This window comes from Taudactylus pleione, unplaced genomic scaffold (assembly GCF_031769625.1).
Source record: "Taudactylus pleione unplaced genomic scaffold, aTauple2 ptg000093l, whole genome shotgun sequence".
Lineage (NCBI taxonomy): Eukaryota > Metazoa > Chordata > Amphibia > Anura > Myobatrachidae > Taudactylus > Taudactylus pleione.
This window is the reverse complement of record NW_028284495.1, coordinates 18500214-18524371: the sequence shown is the minus strand read 5'-3', so window position 1 is coordinate 18524371 and position 24158 is coordinate 18500214. Positions and strand designations below refer to the sequence as shown.

General features: G+C 40.3%; 1 protein-coding gene across 1 annotated transcript in view; it reads right to left on the bottom strand.

Moving 5' to 3' along the window:
• The window catches only part of CDH2 (cadherin 2), a 326405-nt gene that overhangs the window by 39633 nt on the left and 262614 nt on the right, over positions 1-24158 (bottom strand). Inside the window, exons 8-11 of the mRNA XM_088469582.1 lie at positions 21060-21197; positions 6295-6480; positions 4450-4703; positions 4026-4168 (exon numbers count right to left, since the gene is read on the bottom strand). Coding sequence (XP_088325708.1) covers positions 4026-4168; positions 4450-4703; positions 6295-6480; positions 21060-21197 — 721 coding nt within the window. The remainder of the gene's footprint in view (positions 1-4025; positions 4169-4449; positions 4704-6294; positions 6481-21059; positions 21198-24158) is intronic.

Genomic DNA, 24158 nt, shown 5'->3' with positions numbered 1-24158 from the left:
TAATGTCTAGAGCCGCCTCGTTGATGTAGGTGGCCGAATCACGGAGATTGCCAATCAACTCCGCTTGTTCGGCCGGACAGTCGGATTCAAAAGAAGCCTCTAATGAATCCGCCCAGCGCTCCATCGCTCTGGCAACCCAGCAAATGGCCATAGCCGGCCGTGCTGCCCCCCCTGCAAGGGAATAAGCGGACTTCAGGCAGATTTCTACCTTGCGGTCCGTAGCATCCTTAAGGGAGGACATGGATGGCATCGGCAATGTGGCACTACGGACAAGACGGGTCACGTGAGAATCCACCTATGGAGGGGATTCACACTTAGCAAAATAATTATCCGCGAACGGATAAGCCACCGCCAGGCGTCTCTGCGGCTGGTATCTTTTGCCAGGTTGTTTCCACGCCTCCTCTAAATGGTCCACCAACTGACCCGAAAGAGGAAAGACTGTGGCATCGCCCTTCACATCTTTGAAAAAGGCATACTTAGATTTAGCCGCTGGGGGAACTTCGTCCTCAATCACCAAGGCTGTGCGGACCGCCCGAATAAGTCCAGGAATATATACTTTGGACTTAGCATCAGCGTCCTTAGTATGGAAAGGTTCCTGATCGTAAGGATCCAGAATCTCCCCATCATCAGACGTCCCTTCGTCATCCTCATAAGGAGCGGACAGAGACGCCACCGGCCTTTTATGAGGCCGCATCACAGACTCCCCTTGCAATACATCCGACAAGTGCTGTAAAGAACTCGTCAGGGAGTTAACCCACGCTGGCTCCTGAGAACCCGGGTGCGGGGAAATAGGGAGACTGTGGGGTACCACCAATTGTCGTGGGAACCCCTGCATGGGTGACGACACCACAGACTGCTGGGACAAACCCATCGGAGTAAACGCGGGCTGCGGAGCTAACTGGCCCACTAAAGCTGTTAACGCCTGAGCGAAACAAGCCCAGGGCGGCTCCTGTACCGGTGCTGTAACCGTAATAGGCCGCGCCATGGACAACACTGCCGGCAAAGGCCCTCCGCGCTACCCTCCCCCTCCGCTAACGGTACTTTGCACGTGGTACACTGTAGCCGGAGGGGAAATCACTTTCAGACATGATGGCACCACGTATGTGACCTCTCTCACCAATTAAGTATTAAATAGGCGAGAGACCACCCTGCAGCACCGCACCGCAAGGGCTTTAGCAGAAAGAACAGGGACAGTAATAAAGCTGACAGTTTAGTGAAGAATAGTTACAGGCAGCGCTAGCACAGTCACATACAATGCAGAGAAATAACAATTCCTGCACTAACAGCGCTGATCACTCAACTACACAGACACAGGGCCTGGTAGGACACAGCGCTGCATACACAGACCTGAGCCACAGCGGAGGAGAGGTATGCGGGGGGACCCAGACCACGATGCTTCCTTCCAGACTTCCAGCAGCGTTCACCATGCGTTGCAGAGAAGATGGCCGCCGAGGAGCAGAGAGAAGCTGGCCTGGGGGAGGAGCGCTGACACAGGACCAGTCAGCACAGTGCAGAGAGGGCTGTGTGCAGCGGGGGAGGCGCCGGCTGTGAGACAGGGAAGGCGCGCTCCCCTGGCATGCATTTAACCCCTGGGACGCCGCAGCGCTACCGCTCTGCTGCGGTCCGCTGTCCCAGGGGGTAGTGGAAGCGCAGGTTGGTCGCCTGGCTCCACGCTGCAGCCAGTCCCCAGGGAGCCCCCTGCCTGGGGACTTAGGACCATGTGATCAGCGGGGACCCACCGCGGGACCCCGCTGCTTACCTCTGTCCCCCTTGAATCCGGCCATGGTCCGGAGCATCTGGGGTCACCGCTAGCTGTGACCCCAGACGCCCACCAGCATCCCCGGATCAGTACCGGCGTTCTGGTACCGGCGGGGTGTAGGGAAGACAGCATGGACGTCAGGACTGACTGTCCATGCTGTTCATCCAGTTGTGCAGCCACAGCTGCATGAAGAATAAGCTTCAGGGGCTCTTCTAGCCCCCACTCCAACAGGTGCACCCGACTCCGGCCGGGCACCAAACTAAACTGAGGTGCCTTGGCCTGGGGGCGGGGTATAGGAGGGGGACCTAGTGCATCCTGGGAGGCTGAAAGCTTAACTCTTTGGTGCCCTGCGACTGACGTCACACCTATACCCCAAGGTATCCTGTGGATACCCTATGGACCCTGAAGTAGAAATAAGAAAGTAAATTTGCAACTGGACAAACCATGCTGCACGGTAAGGGGAGGCAGATATAAAATGTGCAGAGAGATTTATGCGGCCCATACACAGTGCGATGATAAGTTGGTAAGATGTGTAGTACGATTTCCCTTGAATTTCTTCCCTTGAAATTCTTCATACGATTTGGTCAAATGCTGTACGTTTGATCGTTACAATCTTCCAATATGATGCATAGAAGTGTATTAAAACTGTACTCCAGATCATAGATCTTTCTGTTTTGCAGTAAGATCTAAGATCCAACTAGACGAGTTTGGGGACGCGCATCGGCATCGTATGCACACTAAAACAACACACGATGTGCGTGATTGAATGTTACGATTGAGCGAAATCTTGCACATCGTGTAAAAAAATTGCACCGTGTATTTGGGAGGGGTGTGTCCAAACTGAATTCTAAATTGTAGTATAAAAAAGAAAGCTGTCCAGCATGTAGTGGGCTACATGCAAAAGCAGCCAGTATTTACCCTGCATGCAAAAAAAAAAATTATATATATATTATTACCACCCCTTGCATTGCACCATGGTTTGTACCAGATGCAATGTTAAGTGCTTTTTTTGCTTCGCTCCCAACTCAGAATCAGCTCCTATGAACTGATCACATCTACAGTTACGACAGAGAGAGAGGTGGAGTGGGTGTAATGGGGCATTCTCACTTTGGCAGAGCTCAGCAATGGCGTGTTTGTGCCATTTAGCCCATGTTAGGAGGTGTACACACCAAATATAAGGCAGGTGTAAGCACACGTTGAAGATGATCATTTATCAGCAGTAAAACAGGTGCATGCTGCTTGTGCAGAGGCATACACATCAAGAGATTACAACTCTGTGTATGTTCAGTATTGATGCCAGCGTGTCTATTCTCAGTAGTGTACAACTGCTTTACTTCCAGCTCTGCCCCAGTCACATAATGAACCTGATGGAAGCTTGCTGTAAATTCTAACACTAGATTAGTTACATACTCAGATAACACTACTGAGCACTGCACAGCAAGCATGTTAGTTACACAGCTCACATCAGAGCGATTACTACTGTATGTATCCCTTATATATGAATCTGTGCAGCATTGCTACAGCTAATATAACAGATTACTTTCATTATTTAGAAATATTCTAATCATATCAACATTCAATGTGCATTAGTCTGTAATTACTGGCTGAAATTATGCATACATCAAAATGTAATAATTAAAAGAAAAAAAGCCTACAATTTCATGATGCCTCATAGCATATCTTCCCTGATTTGTGCATTTCTAATGCGATGTTATCATAATGGGGGATGTACAAATACAATTGGTTTTATTCTAATAATATTTATAGCAAGGCAATATATTCCTCAAACCTTATGCCGAAGCAATCTAAAGTCACGTAAAACACATTTACAGTATTAATTTATCAATTTGGTTCATAATAAATACATTAGAAAGAACTGGCAATATAAATTAAGAAAAACATTTCAAAGCCAAATATCTCATTAGAGAGAGAACAATCAAAAACATTTGCTGTTACCATGGAAACAGTTTAAAAATATGACTGAAAAAAAAAATGTTAACACTTCCTATTTTTAATTCCAAAAAATCCCCATCTTAATGAATTAAAATATAATTAATTAGTTCTTAAGGAATATGCTAAGTAAAATGCATTTTGTTTTGGAAAAGGAAGCTGTATGTTGCCATTTCAGCTAAAAAACATATATGTATAAAAAGTATAACAAACATAAAATAAATATGAATACATACCACAAAGTATAATAGACATAAAAGAAATATAAATACATACAACAAAGTATAACAGACATAAAAGAAATATGAATACATACCACTGTCTGAGGCCAGAAAAGTTGCATTGTACATGTTGTTTTTTACATACATGGATTCCCTGTCCAAAACAGCTATGGTAGTAATTTGTCCATTTAAAGGATCAATTTTAAGCCAGTTTCCGGGATCTGAAAGTTTTGCATACCTAATAATGACAACGAGCTTTGTTATTAGGAAATATTAGTTCATATGCATGAAAATACAAAACAGAATACTGAATATTTCATATATTATTTTCAACACAGCAAGAGAAAAAATAAATTCCCATGGAGTTTCCATTGGCTCTAAGTGATCTCTCAAGCAGTTAGCATCCTACTAATAAAAACAAAAACTAAATGCAAAAAAATAAAATTGAAAAAGCTATGTAACTTTTCCTAAATATCATTTTACTGATGAAAATGTCAACAATACTCTCTTGGAAGTTACCTAATTGTCTGTTGCATATAACGGTCTGGATCTTGAGCATTGAATGTCACAAGTATGTTTCCTGGCAGCAATCCTTCTTCCTGACGCACCAGCTTAGGGTTTGGAGAAAAGTAGGGACTCTCATTGACATCAATGATAGTAATGGAGACTGTCGCTGTTGATTGTGGCGGATGATGAATGCCTTTGATTAAAGGCACTTGGTTTTCAGCAGCAACCGTTAGAACAAACATCCTATTGGTCTCAAAGTCGATTGGCTGTAAACAAAAGGAAAATACAGGATAGAAATCATAGCTATAAAATAATTAAGGCCCTATTTTATAAGCAGAAAACCCCAATTTTTTCACTAGAGATTGGGTCATTCATCAAAGGCTACAATTAAGTTATTGATATCTGCCGACTTTCTTCAGTGAAAGATGCCTTCTTAAAAAGCAATCTTACAACTGCAATCCTCCTTGTGTTACTACCATCTCACAATGGTGACAGCAGGAGATATTCAATGAAACATGGTTTATTTACAAGTGGAATGGAAATCTACACTCAGAGCTTCCAGTTTCACGGTCCATGCATGTGCCAGAAAGCCGGGTCATGAATGCGCATACAGATGTGTTCACATACATCTTACTTTCTTGTGCGTTGAACAACCCTTCTACTCGCAATATGCCGTGGCGTGATTCAGTAGCGCTGAGCATCATTTCGTGCGTCCTTTTACTTTCAAATGCGTCTTATTCGCAAAGCAATGTGAATAGGATGCACAACCAGTTTCAGTGATTAAAATGATATGTGGCAAGCCTACATTCTGTGTATATTCCGGGTGAATCTGTATGCGAAACGCTACATTAGTGTCACAGCACTGTATTGTAGCATTTCGCATGCAGATACACCACAGTGGGGCACAGAATATAGGCATGCCGCATATCATTTTAATCAGCAGAAGCTTCTTGAATAAGATGCATTTGGAGGAAAAAAGTCACACAAATAGATGTCAGGCACTACCGAGTCACAGGGCGCTCACGCGTTATGTTTAATGAGACTTGTAGTGCATGAAGGTAAGATGTATGTTCACACATCTGTATGCACTAAGACTGACACAACAAAGCAGTAGGACTCATTGCTAGCTGGTATCGCTGGGCAGCTGAGAATGGGCGTAGTAGGTATTACCAAATCCCGACAGCGGAAGCCCGGCAGAGGTGAAGATCCCGAACGCTTAATAAGATAAGTATCGCTAACCTAATTACCTACCCTAACCCTCCCTTAGGGGTGCCTAACCCTAACCCCCCTCTAAGTGCCTAAACCTAACCCCCCTTCCCCTAGCCTAAACCTAACCGTCCCGAGGGGGTGCCTAACCCTAATTCTCCCCGGGAGCCCTAAAACCTAATACTCCCACTCCCCCACCCCCGCGGCTGTCCGTGCCCGGATTTCCTTTGTTCGGTATGCCGGGCGTCGGTCTTCCAGCGTAGGTCTAATGACGCCTGTCTTTAGTACCTTGCCGGGATTAGACCGTCAGGAATCCGGCGGTCGGGATTTAGACCGTCGGCTTCCTGACTACATCCCCTGAGAATCACTATTTTCTCTGTTCTCCTATATGATTGATCACCCCATAAATATATTACCAATTATGTTCAACTGATGAAATAACTTCCAATGTATTCCTATTAATGGATCTCCAGATGTTTGGAAGTCCAGGGAGTACTCCTGGTACTTGCAGTACATAATGTCTGGCAAGTGACTGACACTTTTCATGCAATTAAACTAAAAATACAATATGTTTGTCCAGTCTTTTAATTTTGAGCATTCTTTTAAGGATATCAGTGCTGTATTTATTTCTAACAAAACAATGTAACTTACTTTGACAACAGTCACCAAACCATCATTACTGTTTGGGTCTGTCCTAATGGCAAACCGTCCTGTTGCATCGCCACTGACAATTCTGTACACCGTGTTCCAGGCGTTAGTGTGTGGCTGGTCCTTGTCCGTTACTGTTAGATTGGCTACTACAACATCAACTCGATTTTCAGGCACTTCTCCGTAAAACTAAAACAGAAAAAGTGAAAGAAAGAAACAAAAATGATAAGGAGCACTGAAAAACACTGAACAGCTACAATAATATTTAGAGTTTCACATAATCAGAAAATAACATAAGAAAATTCCTAGCGATCATCGCTCTAGGAGAAAGGATTAATTGACTATCATTGCATGGTATTGTCATGGACTCTTATCTCCACAGAACAGTGCATTGTCTAAAAACTAATGCCTTACTTATCTCATTCAGCATGGCATTGACTTGCAGGTAAAGCACAGTTGTGAGGAGATTATTATGTGTAATAATGTGAAATGAACAGACAGACTAAGAATCACAAATCTTTAAATAAGTCATGAAATGAACCTCCATTCCTCAGCATTTCATGCTTTTCACAGAATACAAATACCTGAGCCAGTGTCAGATGGAAGGACAGCTGTGCATTGAATGCATTGAAAACAAAATGAAGTCCATTAAGGCTCATTCCTTTATAAATGAATGTTTGTACAAGCAAGGTAATATTATCTTGTCATCTTGCATATAGGTCTCGAACACACAAAAGGACTGAGGTCCACATTATTTACATTCTTTACAGACGTAGAAATGATAGAAAATATTCGCAATTATTATTACAATATGCAGGGTATACACTATATACAAGGATGATGCACTTTTTGGCATTGTGCACAATGGATCTGCAACCTTGAGCCTTCCCATCGCTGCTTGCAGCAAAACGGCTCAGCAGCTGGCTATAGTAATTGGGAAGACTGCTATACCATATGTAATGGCAGAACAGAAAGAGAGGGCATAGTCCCGTGTCATTTATTAATGACGTTGAGGCAATTGCTGGAATCACAGTATCAATCGATTCATGTTTTTTTTTTTTTATCTAATTTATGCCCAGACTCTTAGGTGCCACAGTCAGTTTTGAAGTTTAGATGGTACACGTAAAATATCCTGAACAATGAAATCCCTATAACTGCCAGTCCTTTCATTCTAATAAACACATTCTAAGAGTCGATGAAAGACAAATGACAATATATAAAGACAACAATTACATTTAACATGTGTTATTTAATTTTGATGGGTCGATTTTCCCCCAGTATTGATGAGAATAAAAGTTTCTCCTACTGTGACTTATTACAGAGAACCACAAAGGACTCCGTGTGATGACCGATTTGTGCGTCGGAGCTTAGACACCATTGTTGGACAGTTTCTGAAGGAGCTGTAGGTGGCATCAGTCAAGGCCTCTTGCTGTTATTTCTCCAGACCTTGTCTACAATTATCACAGCAATACAGAACTGTGGTGGAATCATACAGTACAGCATGTGTTTATGCGTCAACAAGCAAAGAATGCTTAATGAAATACACAGTGTATTCTAGTAAAGGTCTAGGTCTATTAATGCATGGCAATTAACCGCATGTTAAATAATTAAATATTATTTAACAGTAGCAAGCTATTAAATATATTTATTTATTTGCCTATATGTCTATAAATGGACATAGCTGAGTAGAGTAAAACATAAAATACATAAAGTAATAGTGTTTCCCTAGTTCCTTTTTTAGCCATTCCTTTTAACATTTGGTTGTATGCATATGATCAACACACAAAGAACTGTAAAATACTGGATAGAACAACATTTAGCAGAAGAACCATATTCCCAATGCGGGCTACCAGTGACCTCCAGCAGTCGCCTCCTAAAATCTCTCCATCCTTCAATACATACTGTATTGAGACTTATCTAAAAATATGAATGTTTCTCTGCTTGTTGTTTACCATATTTGTCTATGTTTAATATCTCCAAATAGAAAGAGTTGGGTAAATCACATAACGATTTGCATCATTACAGCCCCTACAATGGCACAATTATCAAGCCCCTGGACCAGCCCCATCATTGGGGATGTAGGTGCGTTCGAGAGGGTGGTCTACTCTCCTTAGGAGTCAGGGAAACTCCACAAAATGTGGGAGTCTCCTGAACATTACAGGACAGTACACAAGCAAGTGTTGGGCATGTTGCTCACCAACTTGCAATCATATCCATTGGACTTCTTCCAAATTGCTCTATTTCTCTGGAACTCACTCATCAGCTCTAGTAAAGCATTCATGTTTTGTCATCCTTTTGAATGTTAAAAACGTAACTTTCAGTACAGTATACACCCTCCCATTCTTTCTATAAAGAATTCCTAGCAAAGTAATCTCCTCATGGCCTTTTCATGGTCACTCCGCCTGGGACTTTTCTTACACCACATCGCACCCTGGTACTGCACAGAGCCACCCCTGCTGGAAAAAGGATCCTGGCCGCCCTCTCCAACTCAACCTGAGAGGGCAGAGAATTCACAGCACACGGCGCCTCCACCTTTACCCCAGCTGCCAGAGAGTTCACAACACACGGCCCAATTACTCGGCTGGCAGAGATTTCACATAACATGGACAGACGGGAACCTGTCCTTACAGGCAGGAGGAGGATGAGGATGGAGGTTTGGTAATTAGAGGCTGTGGTCTCTGCACACTTCATCTAAGGGTTCGGTTCGCACGCACCCTCAATGTTTCCTCCACCTGTCCAGGCTACTTAATAACGCCTCCAGGCATTAAAACATTACTATTTCTGGGGAGAACACAAAAGCACCACATTTTGAAGCAGGTTGCTGCAAATTCAGCCTAGACTCAATCCAATTAGACAGGTGCGACCTGCAGTTTCCACTGTGTTAAAATGCTGGCAATACGGCACCGCATCTCGCACCCCTCGCAGCCCGCTCCAAAGAGGAATTTGCACAATTTTACTCGAAGCCCTATGGGGCTGCAAGCACTTTTGTGCAAGTTCAGGCTGCCGTAAAGTGCGGCTGTTGGTGCGAGATCACTGCGGCTAATTGGATTAACCCCTTAGTGCCTTAGTGCAGTGGTGTTCAACATGTGGCACTCCAGGTGCTGGGGAACTATACATCCCAGCATGCCCTGCCAGTTTTAGCATGCAGTTATAGCAAAACTGTGGCAGGGCGTGCTGGAATGTGTAGTTCCACAGCAGGTGGAGGGCCACCAGTTGAACACCCCTGCCTTAGTGCTTGTCACACTTCCCTTTAAATTGTCAGTCCTTGCAAGCATGGCTCTACTCCCCCATACTGATACAGTATGTCATTTTGGTTTTTCATAAATACTGGATGATGATAATAACCAGAATAATAATGCAATCCTTCATAGTATGAATTTCTGTCATGAGAATGAATTATTCACTTTACTAATGTTGCACTATGCTAAATTGAAACTATTGTATTTATCCTTAAAAGTACTGCATTGAAACACTGGAAAGGAATTAAACTTTCAAGCTGAAAGGATCGACGCCAGCGTATGTCAAAAACTAGACAGATCTACAGCTTTAAAATTCTAAACACATGCAAGTGAAAGTAAATAGAGAAGAAGCTGATTATTGAGTATAGCAGTGGTGCAGTGCAAGACACAGGTTCCGTAGGGAAAGAAGTAAGTTTGTCATGTAATGAATAAATCATTACAAACATTCAAATCTATAACAAAGGTATAATATGGCTTGAATGACAATAAGTGCAGACTGCAACGGCTATGATTTATTTAATATGATTATATTGTGTATATAATCAACAAAAAACAAAATTAGCTTCAAAGTTAGAGCTGCTTTCAAATAAGTGGAAAGCTTTGCTAATAACTAGTAACAATGACCCGATCACTGACCGGGAAAAGTGCCTCCCCACTTTGCTTCCGATAATAAAGTCTGTGAGCTCTGTACCAGCCTAGCTCCTTACTGCCTAGAACCCTGTCAGTCTGTCAGGCCTGTATACTATCTTCGGCAAAGAAAAAATATTTCTAAAGCCGCTTATCGTAGCAACGCAAAATTTAGTTTAACCCGATTTATAAAAAAAACAATTGTCTGGGAAGTTATACATAGTAACCAACTGAAAAATGCACACGCAGGCTATTCTGGAGCTATTGATAGAAGTTTGACAATAATGCTGCAGTTCTAGGTTTGCTTATGTGATTGTGGTAAAAGCAGTTTGGTTTGCACAGAAGGGGTTACATTCAGTAGGTGAGAGTTCTTGAGGTGCTACTGTAGTACATAGGAAATGTGTAGTGGGGGAGGTTACATACAGTATACTTCCCTACTCTCCCGGAATGTCTGTGAATTTTGCTGTATTTCTTTGGAGTGTGGGTCACCCCTGTGAATCTCGCCCATATCTCTAATGAAATGGGCAGGACCTCAATAACATTATTACTGTGTCACTAATACTACAAAAGTAAGGCCCCAAAAATAATAAAAATATTAATAAGCAATAATTATTTGAAGGTTTGATTATTGGGAAGATAATGTTCAAAAATAGTAACATTTGAAATTATGCAGACAATAATATTTTTATGTTAATTAGGGCCATATTAAGTAATGATACCAAGTGCTAAATTTAATAGACTGCGAGCCGATGCCGTTGCGGGATTACATGCGAGTATGCACATACTGTATTTTTAAAGCAGCAAGCATATTAAAGGCTAAAAAAAATCACTAGTTTTTCAAAATTGGAGGCTATTACATTCGGGTGTGGTATAAGAGATAGACAGTAATTAGACAATGTCTAGATAGACACCAGATGTTAGACAGTCAATAGTTAGACAGGGAAAAAGTTAGACACAAACAAAAGTCAGACACATTAAAGTTAGACATGTAAAAAGTTCGACAGGTAAAAAAGGTCGACAGGGTCAAAAGTTCGACATGAAAATGGTCGACTATTTTTTTTTTAGCCCTAATCTTCACCCTAACCGTAACCTTCCCTTGGTGCCTAACCCTCCCTCCTGGTGTCTAACCCAAACCGTCTGGGTAAGTGCCTAACCCTAACCGTGGGGGTAAGTGCCTAACCCTAACCCTCCAGTAAGTGTCTAACCCTGACCCTAACCCTAAACCTAACCCTAAAAAACAAACAAAAAAATGTGTCGACCATTTTTGTGTCGATCTTTTTCATGTCGAACTTCTGACCCTGTCGATCTTTTGTACCTGTCAAACTTTTTATATGTCTAACTTTAGTGTGTCTGACTTTTGTTTGTGTCAAACATTTATCCTTGTCTAACTATTAACTGTCTAACATCTGGTGTCTATCTAGACATTGTCTAACTAATTACTGTCTGTCTATAGTCCAGAACCCATTACATTCCTCCCTCACATTACTCTGTAAGATAAACGCTTCCTTTCCAACCACCTGCTGCAGAGGGCTGTATAATAATATATTTTATTACGCTTAAATACTGTCATTATTTTATGTAAATAATTGAACATACCAATAGATACTATAGCCTTTTGCATACATAAATATCAAATAGTGGCTTTACAAGTTTTCCAATAAATCTACAGATACACCTTACTAATTTAAAAGTTTAGCTACATTTCCATGCAAAGAATATCTAAAGCTGCTTGGATGAAAGAATCTGAAAAAAAATGTCCTCATACACAGGTCCCCCACTGCCGCAGCCTCTGCCTGGTGTCAGCAGTTTTGCATTCCCCAGTACAAACAGCTATTCACCCTGGAGACTTCAAACAGCTGACGCCAGAAGATAACTTGGTGGAGCGGATTGGACATATGAGAATTTATATATGCTCTTTCCCTTAAGAGAGCTGATTCTTCTCTGGCAGGTACTGTTCAACAAAACAGTGCATCTAACCATGCTTTCCTGTTTGTGATTGGTCAAAAATGAATCTGGCTCCAATGCATATAAACATAGTTATACCTATTTTAAATATACAAATGTGTCCTCATACATCTGGCCTCCGTGCGCTTTAAACAGCCCCTCTAGTCGTGCCATGCACGGCATAACTTGGTAGCACAGAGCGTCTTTCCATGCAACTTTATAACTTCAAATGTGTCTTATTCACAGAGCAATGCGAATCAGAGGCAAAAGCAGATTCTATGAGCGACTGCGGGTGTATCTGCATGCGAAACGCTACGTTAGTGTCAGCATATGTGACACTGTAATGTAGCGTTTCGCATGCAGATACACTCGCAGTTGCTCACAGAATCTGCTTGTGCGTCCTATTCGAGCGCGTCCTATTCGTAGCTGCTGACAGTGTAACGTGGCATTTCACATGCAGATATACCCGCAGTTGCACACAGAATATAAACATGCCGCATATCATTTTAATCAGCAGAAGCTGCTTATGCATCCTATTCGCATCACTTTGCGAATAAGACGCATTTGAAGGTAAAAAGTCACATGGAAAGATGTTCGGCGCTAACGAGTCACACGGACCTCCTGCGTTTTGTGTAGTGCGACTTGTAGAGCACGGAGGATAGATGTATGTGGACACATCTGTACCTTCTTACATTTCAGATAGCACATAAAGAATACTACTTTCTACATATATGCATACTTTGTCCCACAAATTATATGCTCAGATAAATAAGCACGGCCAATACAGCAAATAAGCACAGCATTGCAAGGATATAAAGTCACAGATACTGATAACAATAAAAATATAGATATTATCATAATGACAGGCGTAAAATATTACAGTATTTCCATAATATCCTTATGATCTGACAGTGATAAGTAAAGAGATAAATGACTTGGATTTCTTATTTTTAATAAGCTTTCTTATAATACTGTAATTTTGGAAAGAGGGAAAACGCTGTTATAATAATCATATTATTCTAAATAAAATTATTAATCAAATCACTGTAGTGAGGGAGGCTATACACACAAAAGCACTATGGACAATGTAGTTCAGTGACACTTTGGAAAGATGGTTCAGATCGGTCAAGACTGTGCTTTGCAGTGAGGACATGTAAATCTTTTTTGCATCAGTTAAGTTAATGCAAGTCTGTGCTGAAGATATTACAGCTTTATACGGATAATAATAATAATCCCCTGGCACTCAAAGGGTTGAAGCTTGAAAGGAGATTTTGTTGCAAACCCTGAAATCAGCAGCTTAGTGGTTTAAACAGGGTGACCCCTAAAATGACCAGCTGTGGATGGATTTGACGGTGAGTATAGCAAATAAGTACAAAAAATGAAGACTAGAGGAAGTCCATCTCCTTATGTTTGGCTGTATTAGAGATCAGACAGATTAGATGTGGTTTATTGATTGAGGGCTTCTTATTTTATTATGGACGAACAGCAAGCCTCACACGGGCCCTCAGTGTCTGTTCTAGTCTGTAAAACATTAGTTATGGTTGCACTTAGTATAGTCGAAATACAGTAGATGAGTGCAAACAAATGGGGAGATACTCAGAAGCTCTCTAATTCAATTGTACATAAATCATCTGGAGGAGTCGCCCTCTTTAAATGATTGAATAGATTTTTGTTGTTGTACATGACAATCACAAGTGTAAGGGGCTGTCTTTGCTAAAGTATGTTTCATTCTGTAATCAATACACTTCAAAAAATTTCTTCAGGCAAATTAGCCTTGAGTTTCAAATTAAATCAAGAGTTGTGAATCCACATACATTTACAGCAAATGTCACATGCAACACAGAAAACCAAATACCTGCCACTAGTTAAATAGAATAAAAAGACAATAAAATAATGCTTTGTTCAAAATCCACAACAGAACAAATGTGACTCAATGATCGGTGACAGCTATACATCTATATACACTATTCCACACAAACCAAAATTTACTTCCGGCTTTTTTATACATTCAGACCTCAGCAGACTTTAAAGTTTAACAAATCACTAAAAAAATAAAAGTGACAGGAATACATATTGCAGATGGTCTTACATCTCTGTCATTGTGCCAGAGTATACTGCACATGCGCAGGTCTTCAGGAACATGGACCTGGTACCATGATCCCAGTGGCTCTTTTGCCATTTACCCGGTGATTTCTGCTACTGCCGCAGCGCAGTCGCAGGAGTCTGGAGAGGTGAGTATAATTATATGGGTGCAGGGTGTGGGCTCCGCTGGGTCCCTATGCATCGCACACCCTGCACCCATAATAAGTACGCCAATGTGTTAAATTTAATCAATGAGACTAATTGAGGACCCATTCATATTGTTTTGTACTGTTTACATAATTCACCAAATAAAACACACATAGAGATGGGCCCTCATACATTCTTGCTGCAGTCACGCCAAGAAGCTCCTCTTGGCACACCAGGTCCCGTGCAACACTGCTAGCGCTGGACATTTTTATTACCTGAAAATGCACCTTAGTTGTAATATGATGAGACTAGGACACATCAGGAGACTGTGCTGATTTATTTGCGACACTTTTATATATGTGTTGCCTGAGTCTCTAAATCTTTATATGCTACGATGGCCGCAGCTTTATTCCACGCCAAGTTCCGTTTTGCTTCATTTGCAGACTCAGTCGCACACAGATATACAAAGATGCGCATAAAAAATTAATCAGCAAAGTCTCCTGGTGCATCATAGTACATCACATTGCGATTAAGATTCATTTTCGGGTGAAAAAGATGCCTGGAGCTAGCAGAGTCATTCAGAACCTGGCGTCTCTCTTGCACCAGGCATCTTGTGCCACATGGCTTATTCAGGCTAGATGTATGTGGACACATCTTTATATAAAGCATACACCTACCCTCCTGGAAGGTGCAGAAGACTCATGACTCGCTCCCCCCGTAGAGTTGGTGGATCTCCCACAACTCACCCACTTCCAAGTGAAGTGGGCTGCATATGGAGATAATATCTGAATTGCTGATCTGTAAGGAGTGGGTGGGGACTAATGATGTGAGAGTCCTCCCCTTCCTCCGAGCTTCTCCCAGAGAGTCTGTCCAACTAATCTTTCCTTGGTAAGTGTCTTGGATGAGATTTATAAAACTTTCTAAAGAGGTGTTATATTTAGCAAGCAATCAGGTTCTAGCTATCATTTTATAGAATGTATTAAAGCTACAATCGGATTGATTGCTATGGGCAATACTTCCTCCTTAGAAAGTTAGATAAATATTCTCCCCATTGTCTTATTGTCTGTCCTCATTTAATTTTGCCTGTTCATTTTGCTTCTTGTCTGCTCCTTTGACTGCTGTCTGCTCTCCCTCATATCTTGTCTAACCCAGGGTTGCCATGAAAAGTTGTGGGCACAGGCACTTTTAGGGGGTGTGGCTAAGTATGTTGGGCATAGCAGCACCCTGCTGTGCATATCATGCCCAATGGAGATGCTAAGCCATTGTGGTATCACAATCTTGACACCACCATGGCTTGCCTGGGCCACCAGACACTTGCCCCAAACCTCCTCCACTCCCTCTCAGCACCCCAGGTCTGCCCAAACAATTTTATTCTTAGTATCCATTAGTGTCTTCTTGCCTGCTCCTCTGGTTTTGGTCTACCCTTTTCTTCTCTTGTCTCATCTGCCACCTTCTCCCCTCCACACACTTCCTTATATTTTTATATAGTTTATTTTCTGCCCCCTCATTGTTTTGTCCTGTTTGGCTCCTTTGTCTCTCCTCCTCACAGGAATTACTACCCAAATAATGTGGGGCTTGTGTTTTTTTGGCTGGCACTCAGATAGTGTGGCAATATTCTGAATTGTAAAATATTGCAGGAAAGCTGTATGATGATTGATCTCTCTATGCAATCCTCCTACATTTATCGCAATATTAAAGGATACCAAACAACCTAAACAGGTGCAACATTCAGTAAAACAGCTTTGGACCCTAGCTAGCGCATACACTACCGATCAAAAATTTTAGATCACCACCATTTTTAAAAAAAAAATTCAGATGTGGCCTCATGCATCTATCCTCAATACGCCGAAAATGCATCTAAGTTGCAATGCGACTAGGATGCATGAGCAGATTGTGCTGATTAAATTGCAACACTTGTATATCTGTGTGCTCCTGAGTCTGTACACGAACCACAATGGAAGGCAAAAATCTGAAGCCGCTACATTGTAGCACTTCATATACAGATTCAGAGACTCAGTCACACACGGATATAAGTGTCGTATATCAAATTAATCAGAACAGTCTGCTGGTGCGTCCTAGTCACATTGAGAGTGTGATGCATATTCGGCATGTGACTGAGATGCATTTTCGGCCAAAAAAGTCGCCTGGGGCGCATACAGATTCTCACTGGATCTTGAGCGTCTTTTGGCACGGCTGCAGCAACAATGTATATGGACACATCTGTAAGCAATTCAAGTACAATGAATGATCTAAAATTGTACAAAGGTGGGTGGTAAACAGCTAGAAATTAAAAAAATGGATTTGGTTAGCAACACCTGAAAAAAAAAGTAAGTTGCAGCGTTATAAAAAAGACCTTTTTTCAGAGAGCACCAATGAAAAAGTGGCTTACCTGGGCCATGAAGCACCACCAAAAAAAGTCTTAGGAACAGATGAATCAACATTGTGAAGTCTTTGGTTCATAACGTAGGGTTTTGTACACAGCAGATTCATAGTGTGTTTAACCAAAATTTATAAAGGAAATGTATTTAATAGCAAAACACCTCATATTTTGCTATTAAAAGCAATGCCCTTTTAAATTTGGGGCTTAAATACACTGGGAAGTGACGGCTTTTATAAGCCAGTATTTAAAACTAAACCCCAGTGAAACTAACTGTCAAACATGATGGTTTGAATATAATAAACTGATTTCAGAACGACATGTTACAGAAATATTGGTCTCTGATTGATGTGATATCGCAACTGAAATTTTCATACTGTGAAGCATTCCTGAGGCATTTTGTTTAAACAGTTATCAGCTATAATGCCTTATAAGATATTCTTATTAGGCAATAAACACATTTTAATAATTTTACTTCTTCTGAGTTTCTTCTAAAGCTTACTTTCTTTTTACTTGGTCTGTGTTTTTTGCAGAAATGGCAAAGATCAGACATTAGAGAAGTCTAACAAATTACTGACATTTCACAATGCCTGAGACTAGCAGCACTAAGACTGAATTAAGCCTTAGGGTGCAATTTTTAAGGAAGGACTGTTGCCAGGAAACACAGCATGCAGTGTCTTCATAATGGCTGCTTATCATATGAATAGTATAGGATGCATGGTTGCATTGTGATCTATGACACCTACAACTCAAAGATTCCTGACTTGCACTTCCTTGCCAAAGTTTTCACTTGTAACAAAACTTCAGGGAAACTCCTGTGTGAGCAGACAGGCCAATACTACATCCATTTCTGTAAACCTTCTGAACAAGCTGATCTGGACATGCATTTCAGTATACTGCAGACTTTAGTAACAAAATAATACCGTTAATATTTTGTTAATCCCTTGGTAGTAGATAGAGATTAGACACATTTTCGAAATATTTGCCACTTTCCACATTGATCTATGAAATTGCATTTTTAGAGGTGGAAACAGGCCTTAAGTGTACTGCACAGCAGAATGAATCTCTATCCCAGATCTATACTGTGAAATGTGTATTTGCAAAAACAGATGCGCACAGCATTATGTGGAACCACAAAGCTACGGTGGAACTGAGACATGGTATCACCAGATATTTTGCTGCAAGTTCACTCACCTGGAGACCTAGAGAGATACGTTATATTTATCTTATTTCTTTTTGGGTTTATAAGCTTGAGGACTAACAATAAGGAAGACTGAACAGCTGACAATAACTATAAAACACATAACAAGTAAAACAAACAGCAGCTAGTCAGTGAATACCTGGAGTAATGGACGTGGGTGAGAGATCCATTCCTGAAACTTTGTCTATAAGCTTTGAAACCCTTTAATAAACCTGAAAACCCTTAGGACTCTATTTATCATGAGAACTCTGAAACTGGTGGTATCATTAGATTTGTATGGTTGCTTCTCACAGCAATACAATGTGGAAAACACCAGTATTCATCAATACTTGCTACCCTGGGGATCATCTACAGTATCTCCCTGATCGGTAGTGTTCTTCTTTGCCATAGAATGGGTAATCCAGGCTCTTCGCTGCTTAATAAATAGAGTTGACCTGCTGTCCCCAATGATAAATAAATGGAACCTTTAATCCAAGGGGAAGATCATGAGAGTATCCAGGTGTGCATATGTATAAAGACACATATACAGTATCAACTACTACAATATTTGCAGGTTATTTCTAGATGCACAGAGGTATTCATTTATACTCTGCATGAAGTTCTCGTGCAGTAGATAAACCTTCTGCTGTGATTTATTATCTATAATCTCTTTTTTAAGACACAGCAGTACTTGCAAAGGTTGGAGTGCTAGCACACAGCTGAGTAAAAGCAATAAATGCTTTATTTGTGAATTTTAAAACACACACTGTATATTTGTATGCTAGCTGTAATGCCCAGCATTGCCTGTTTTTTATTTATATATTTATTATCTCTGACCACCCCCTCAACTCTCTCTCTCTATCCATCTACATTACATAACCGCCATCTCTCCTTCTTCTTCCCCCAAAGTCTCTCTCTATCACTGCCTCCTCACTCTCTCCTCTACATCTGTGATACCACTGGGAGAGGTCAGACTAACTGTCATTGCATTCCAACATGATGACATCATTTTAATCAGGCTCCAATTTTATAATTATAAATTAGCAATACATACAGTAGCAAACCTACTGTTTCCTTTGCAGACGATTTTGTTACTGGATGACTACAAAAAGCTTATGATCAATGCTGCTTTAATGGTGTTTCCACTCTATTTATAACCTACCTCCCTCAAATTTGAGTAACACATACCATTTTCATTTCTAGCTGGACCAGGGCAAAGATCAGAAGCAATTGAAGAGATATGGCAGGCTTGTATACTGTGATGTACTGTATAACATAAAGGTGAACTTGCAACTGTTTTTCAAAATGTAAAGTAAAAGAAACACAAATATTATTATTATCACATATATATAGTGCCACAAGGGTTTGGTATCCCTTTACATAATGGATGGAACACATAGCAAAATTACATATTATATTGGTGATCAGACAGGAAAGTTACAGATAAATTACAAATTTTACAAGTAAGCATAATTATATACTCATAATCTGCATATTACATAGTTTTAATATTGTCTGTATATTGGACTTTTTATGGTTTATCAGTGTCTTACTCATACATGCCTACCCTCCCGGTTTTCGCGGGAGGCTCCCGATTTTTCGGGTAACCCCCCGCACCCCCGGAAGGGTAGGCATTTCTCCCGCATTCTGCCCACTTCCTAGTGAAGTGGGCAGAATTAGGAGAATACCCACGGCAATCGCGGGTCTCCGTGAAGGGGGCGGGGCTTAAGCTGTGATTCTGCATGAATCACAGCATTTGGCCCCGCCCCCTATATAAATTGTGCCCAATCGCGGCAATTTTACCGCGAGGGGGCGGGGCTTAATGATGCGAATCGTCAAGCCCCGCCCCCGTCGGCCCCCTGCTGCATCTCTTACCCGGGCTTCTCCCGGGAAGAGAATGTTAAAGGTAGGCAACCCTGGTCTTACTGTATATTTGTAGAGCTTGGTGAATATAAGATCAGAGTTCTTAAGGTGCAGGAAACTATGCTGTCTTTATGGGTAAGCCTTATATTTTGGTTTAAAATTATGTTTACAGTTAAAACTTAGGTTAAGCTCAGATATAAGAAATGTGCTAATTGAAAAAAACCCTTTACCATTCTACAGGAATGCAGGTAAGAACAATCTCATTGATCTCCTGTAATGGAGTAAAAGAATTCCATATGATCTGTTAATAATATTCATTTAAATACGGATGATGACTTTAGAGACAGTAACTGAATTCAACAGAAATTTTCAAAATTCTTAATAGTGAAAATAGTCTCAGTGGGTATTGCTAGATGAAGCTTAAGTGATGTACGCTGCAGGGCTAAATGAAGACATCACTGTCTGGAAAATAGGGGCATTGCAGAATTATTCAGACAGATACAGAGGCATCATCCCTAAATACGAGTCAGCAAATATATTTAATAAGAAGCATGCACTGGGTTAATATTAGATTTCAATTGCTACAAACAAGGAAATTTCACTTCATCTTACAGGTCCTCTGTCATTCTCCAACAATATAGTTTATGCTGTGAACTATTCAAGACAGTGATTTCATTCTTCATGTGTTAGTCAAATTAATAGTGTAGTTTATCAAGGCTTTTGGACAGACATTATGGAAGCACATGTGCTGAGTCTGTTTTGTGTAAGATAAAGCTTACAGTATATCAGATCAGTCTATAGAATACACCTAGACGAGAGTGGATTAATGGAGAGACACAAAATATCGTATTAATCTTTTCTTCTCCAGCGACTCCACTGATACTGTTCCTCTAATAGCGATGACAATGGAATCAAAATCGGGGCAGGTAAGTGCCAAAACATGGCGTAACTAACAAACACTTCAGTTAAATAATTTGTTAAGATACGTCAGTAGCTTACACAGTAATATGAGCCAGCATTACATTTGTAGCATTTTTAATTGATACAGATTTATCATCTATTATTAAATGCAGGCAACCAAAAGCTCATTTTTTTCTTAATGTGCAGGATGATGCATTTTTTGCACAAATTTGTAACAAAATCATATTTATATCCATTAAACCTCAATCTTCCCCTACCACGTGGCACCTATCTGTTTCTTACTACTTATATAAAATGATATGCATCTACACTTAGATGCTAAACAAGCATGCTGCTGTTGTATTGGCCTCATATTTGTATTTCTCGGGTACTTATAATCTATACTTACAGTCATTGACGTGAACTCTGGAGGGTTGTCATTGACATCTGTCACTGAAATGACAGCAGTTGCTGTGTTCGAGAGACCATATGTTGGGTTTCCTTCCATGTCTGTGGCTTGAATTATTAATGTATATCGCTGCACTTTCTGGAAGACATAAAAAAGCATCTCTATTTGTTTTAAGACCTTGATGGCATTTCAAAAGAGCAGTACAATATTGCCTGAATTGTGTATCATTAACATGCTGAGTTATGGCGTTAAGTGCCAGGAATACCAGCTGCCTTAACATGTTTGATGACTGTGCCATGATAATACCAGCTAGGCTTTATGCTTTCATGTAGAACATACACAACACAGCTATAAGTTCATAAAAATATGTCCTCCATCAAATGTAAAAGATTGTAATCATATTTATAAAGGAAGAACCTTTGTGTTTTGAAGGCTTTTTACACAATTATTATTGTTGCTATCACCTTTAAGTCACATTTTTTTTATTTTTCCTAAACTATAAGAGTTCTAAACTTCTGTTAATCTGCTGCTATCCCATATATTTTACAGCAGTTGTACAATTTTATTATATGTACATGATGCTAATATATGTATAAACTCATTTACATGAAAGCTCTGATGTCATTGCTTGGAATCAGTGAGTTCTGATGTCATTACAGTATTTCAGTTTTCATATTCAGGAAAAGATGTAATACTGTATTACTGTAATTTATTGTGGATATTAGATGTCACTTTGACTTTCCATCACTTGTGTATAAGCACTCAGCCCCCGACTTGAGCCTCTATATGGTCATGGGCAGTGGCCCCCCACCCCAGTAAAATCCACCACAGCCCCAGTAGCCTAGTTTGTGCACTGGCAGCTAGTTACAAGCTGGACTGTGAGTCTCAGAGGGGAGGAGTTTTCTCCTCCTATGACTTCTAGTCCAGACTGCCGTTATAGAAAGCGCTTCCAATGGTAAGTCACTTATACATTGAGTATGCCAGCACTACCTGGCTTCTAAGGGCTGCAGCTGATGCAGTTCCTAGAAGCTGGGTTTTGTGCTCATGCCCCTCTTTCCCTACCTTCCCATTCGCTGTTCGATTGCTCGCACATGCGCAATGGACACAGCAGTCCTAAATGAATAGCAGCCGGGCAGCCCCACTCTCTCCATAAAGTAGGTGCCACTACTGGTCATGGATGGCTATCATTATCTTTAAAATTTACAGAAGTAGATACATTATCCCATATGTATTGTGGCTCAAATTATGAAAATAGCACTAAATTTAGATATATTAATTTCAAAACAAACATAATAAGTGACACGTAACATGGTTCAGCAAATGCACTCAAAGTCTCTTTGTTTGTAGCAATTCATTCTGATTTAAGAATCATTCTGAATAATGATATGCAACAAGAGAAAAAATATACATTTGATGCATACTTTTTTTCCATTAACCGTTTGTTTTATGTATTGTTTAAGTATAAAATTTTCACTCCAAAGATAACCATTAAACCAATGGTTTCCAAACTGGGTGCCGCGGTGCACTTGCAGGGGGGCCACGAGTTGGCAGTCCAGGACCAAATCAATTTATTTATGGTCCAAGTGATAGGCAATTGAGTGCTGGTGGCTGCCAATCATAAAATATGTGGACAAACATGGCACAACCCTGTCCACTACCACATACCTGAACCTAAAGATGACAAGTAAACACAATTTACTTACTCTAATCATTTTTGCTGATTTTTTTAATAATAAACTGCTGTCCTAGGGGTGCCGTGAGCTGATACTCTGGGGCGCCATGCTTTTAGAAAGGTTCGGAACCAATGCATTACACTGAGATGGTGTAAAATAATCTGAAATAATTGCCTCATCTATAAGAACTGAAAATACAATTTACAATTTAGGAGAAAGTGAAACCTTTGCTTTCTGTTAGTTCGATGTACACAATGTTTGTTCAAAGCACAAAATCATTAAAAAATATGGTATACCATTACCTTCAGGCTCTGTGTATGTGTATATGAAACATAGATGAATTTCATGTATGTATTGTACACAAATTTTGTTTGATGTACAAAAACATTGTATAAAATTACCTGCAGGCCGTGTGTATAAGGTGTATATAAAACATAACAGCATTCTGTGTTTAGATTTGTGTTCCATTCCCAAGATATTTCATTATGGTATGCAAATATTCCAAAATACGGAAAAATCCGATATCCAAAATACCCATTTTGGATATGGGAGACTCAACCTGTATAAAGAAAGGATTTCCTAGTGCACACTACCCGCAGGCTTCCTGTCAGTAACACTAACCTACCAGTACAAAGTGTGAGAAGTTAGACATACAGTATATATATATGTGATTATTCCAAGATCCCTATAATACTGGATACATTTTGTCTTATAGGATTAGAGGGTCTTTAACATGTATTTATTCCAGGTTAAAGTAGGAAACCATGAATATACGTATATAATATACGCTTCATGAGAGAGAGAATTAGCATCTGATATAGGACGGAATAACCTCAGTGACTGTAGCATCAGCACCTTGCAACTGGTATTATTAGCATCCTACACACCACCCGTTTCCTAAGTACAAAAAAAGGTATATTCCAATAAAACATTTTATCGATAGACTTTCCCGAGAAATACCTTACATATTTATTATTCATTTATTAATGTATTCCCTGTGTTTCAAAATAAAGAAAAAAAAACATTCATGCAGCCTTTAATCCCAGTTGGAAAACAGGGCATGACAATATTCTAAAGCTACTAAATATTCACCAAAAAAAAAAAGTAGTTAAAAGCCAATAAATTTATTCTTCTAGAATTGAATATTCATTATCATTGTGTTTATTTCTTATGGTGTAAACGTTAATTAAATTTTTAGATAAATCATTCACTTTCAGAGGCAGTAATAATATTTATATGGTTTAATCACATCTTGCCCTGCTCTATTCTCAATGAATGTCCACTAAAATCAACAATGTCTATAATGACAAAAAGGCTGAGTCTACAACTATTTAATGTAACAAAAAAAGCTATGCGAATGTTCCGAAAGGCTGCAATCACAGACAAGTTTTAACCTTGACATGCAAATCAACATAAGTATGGAAAG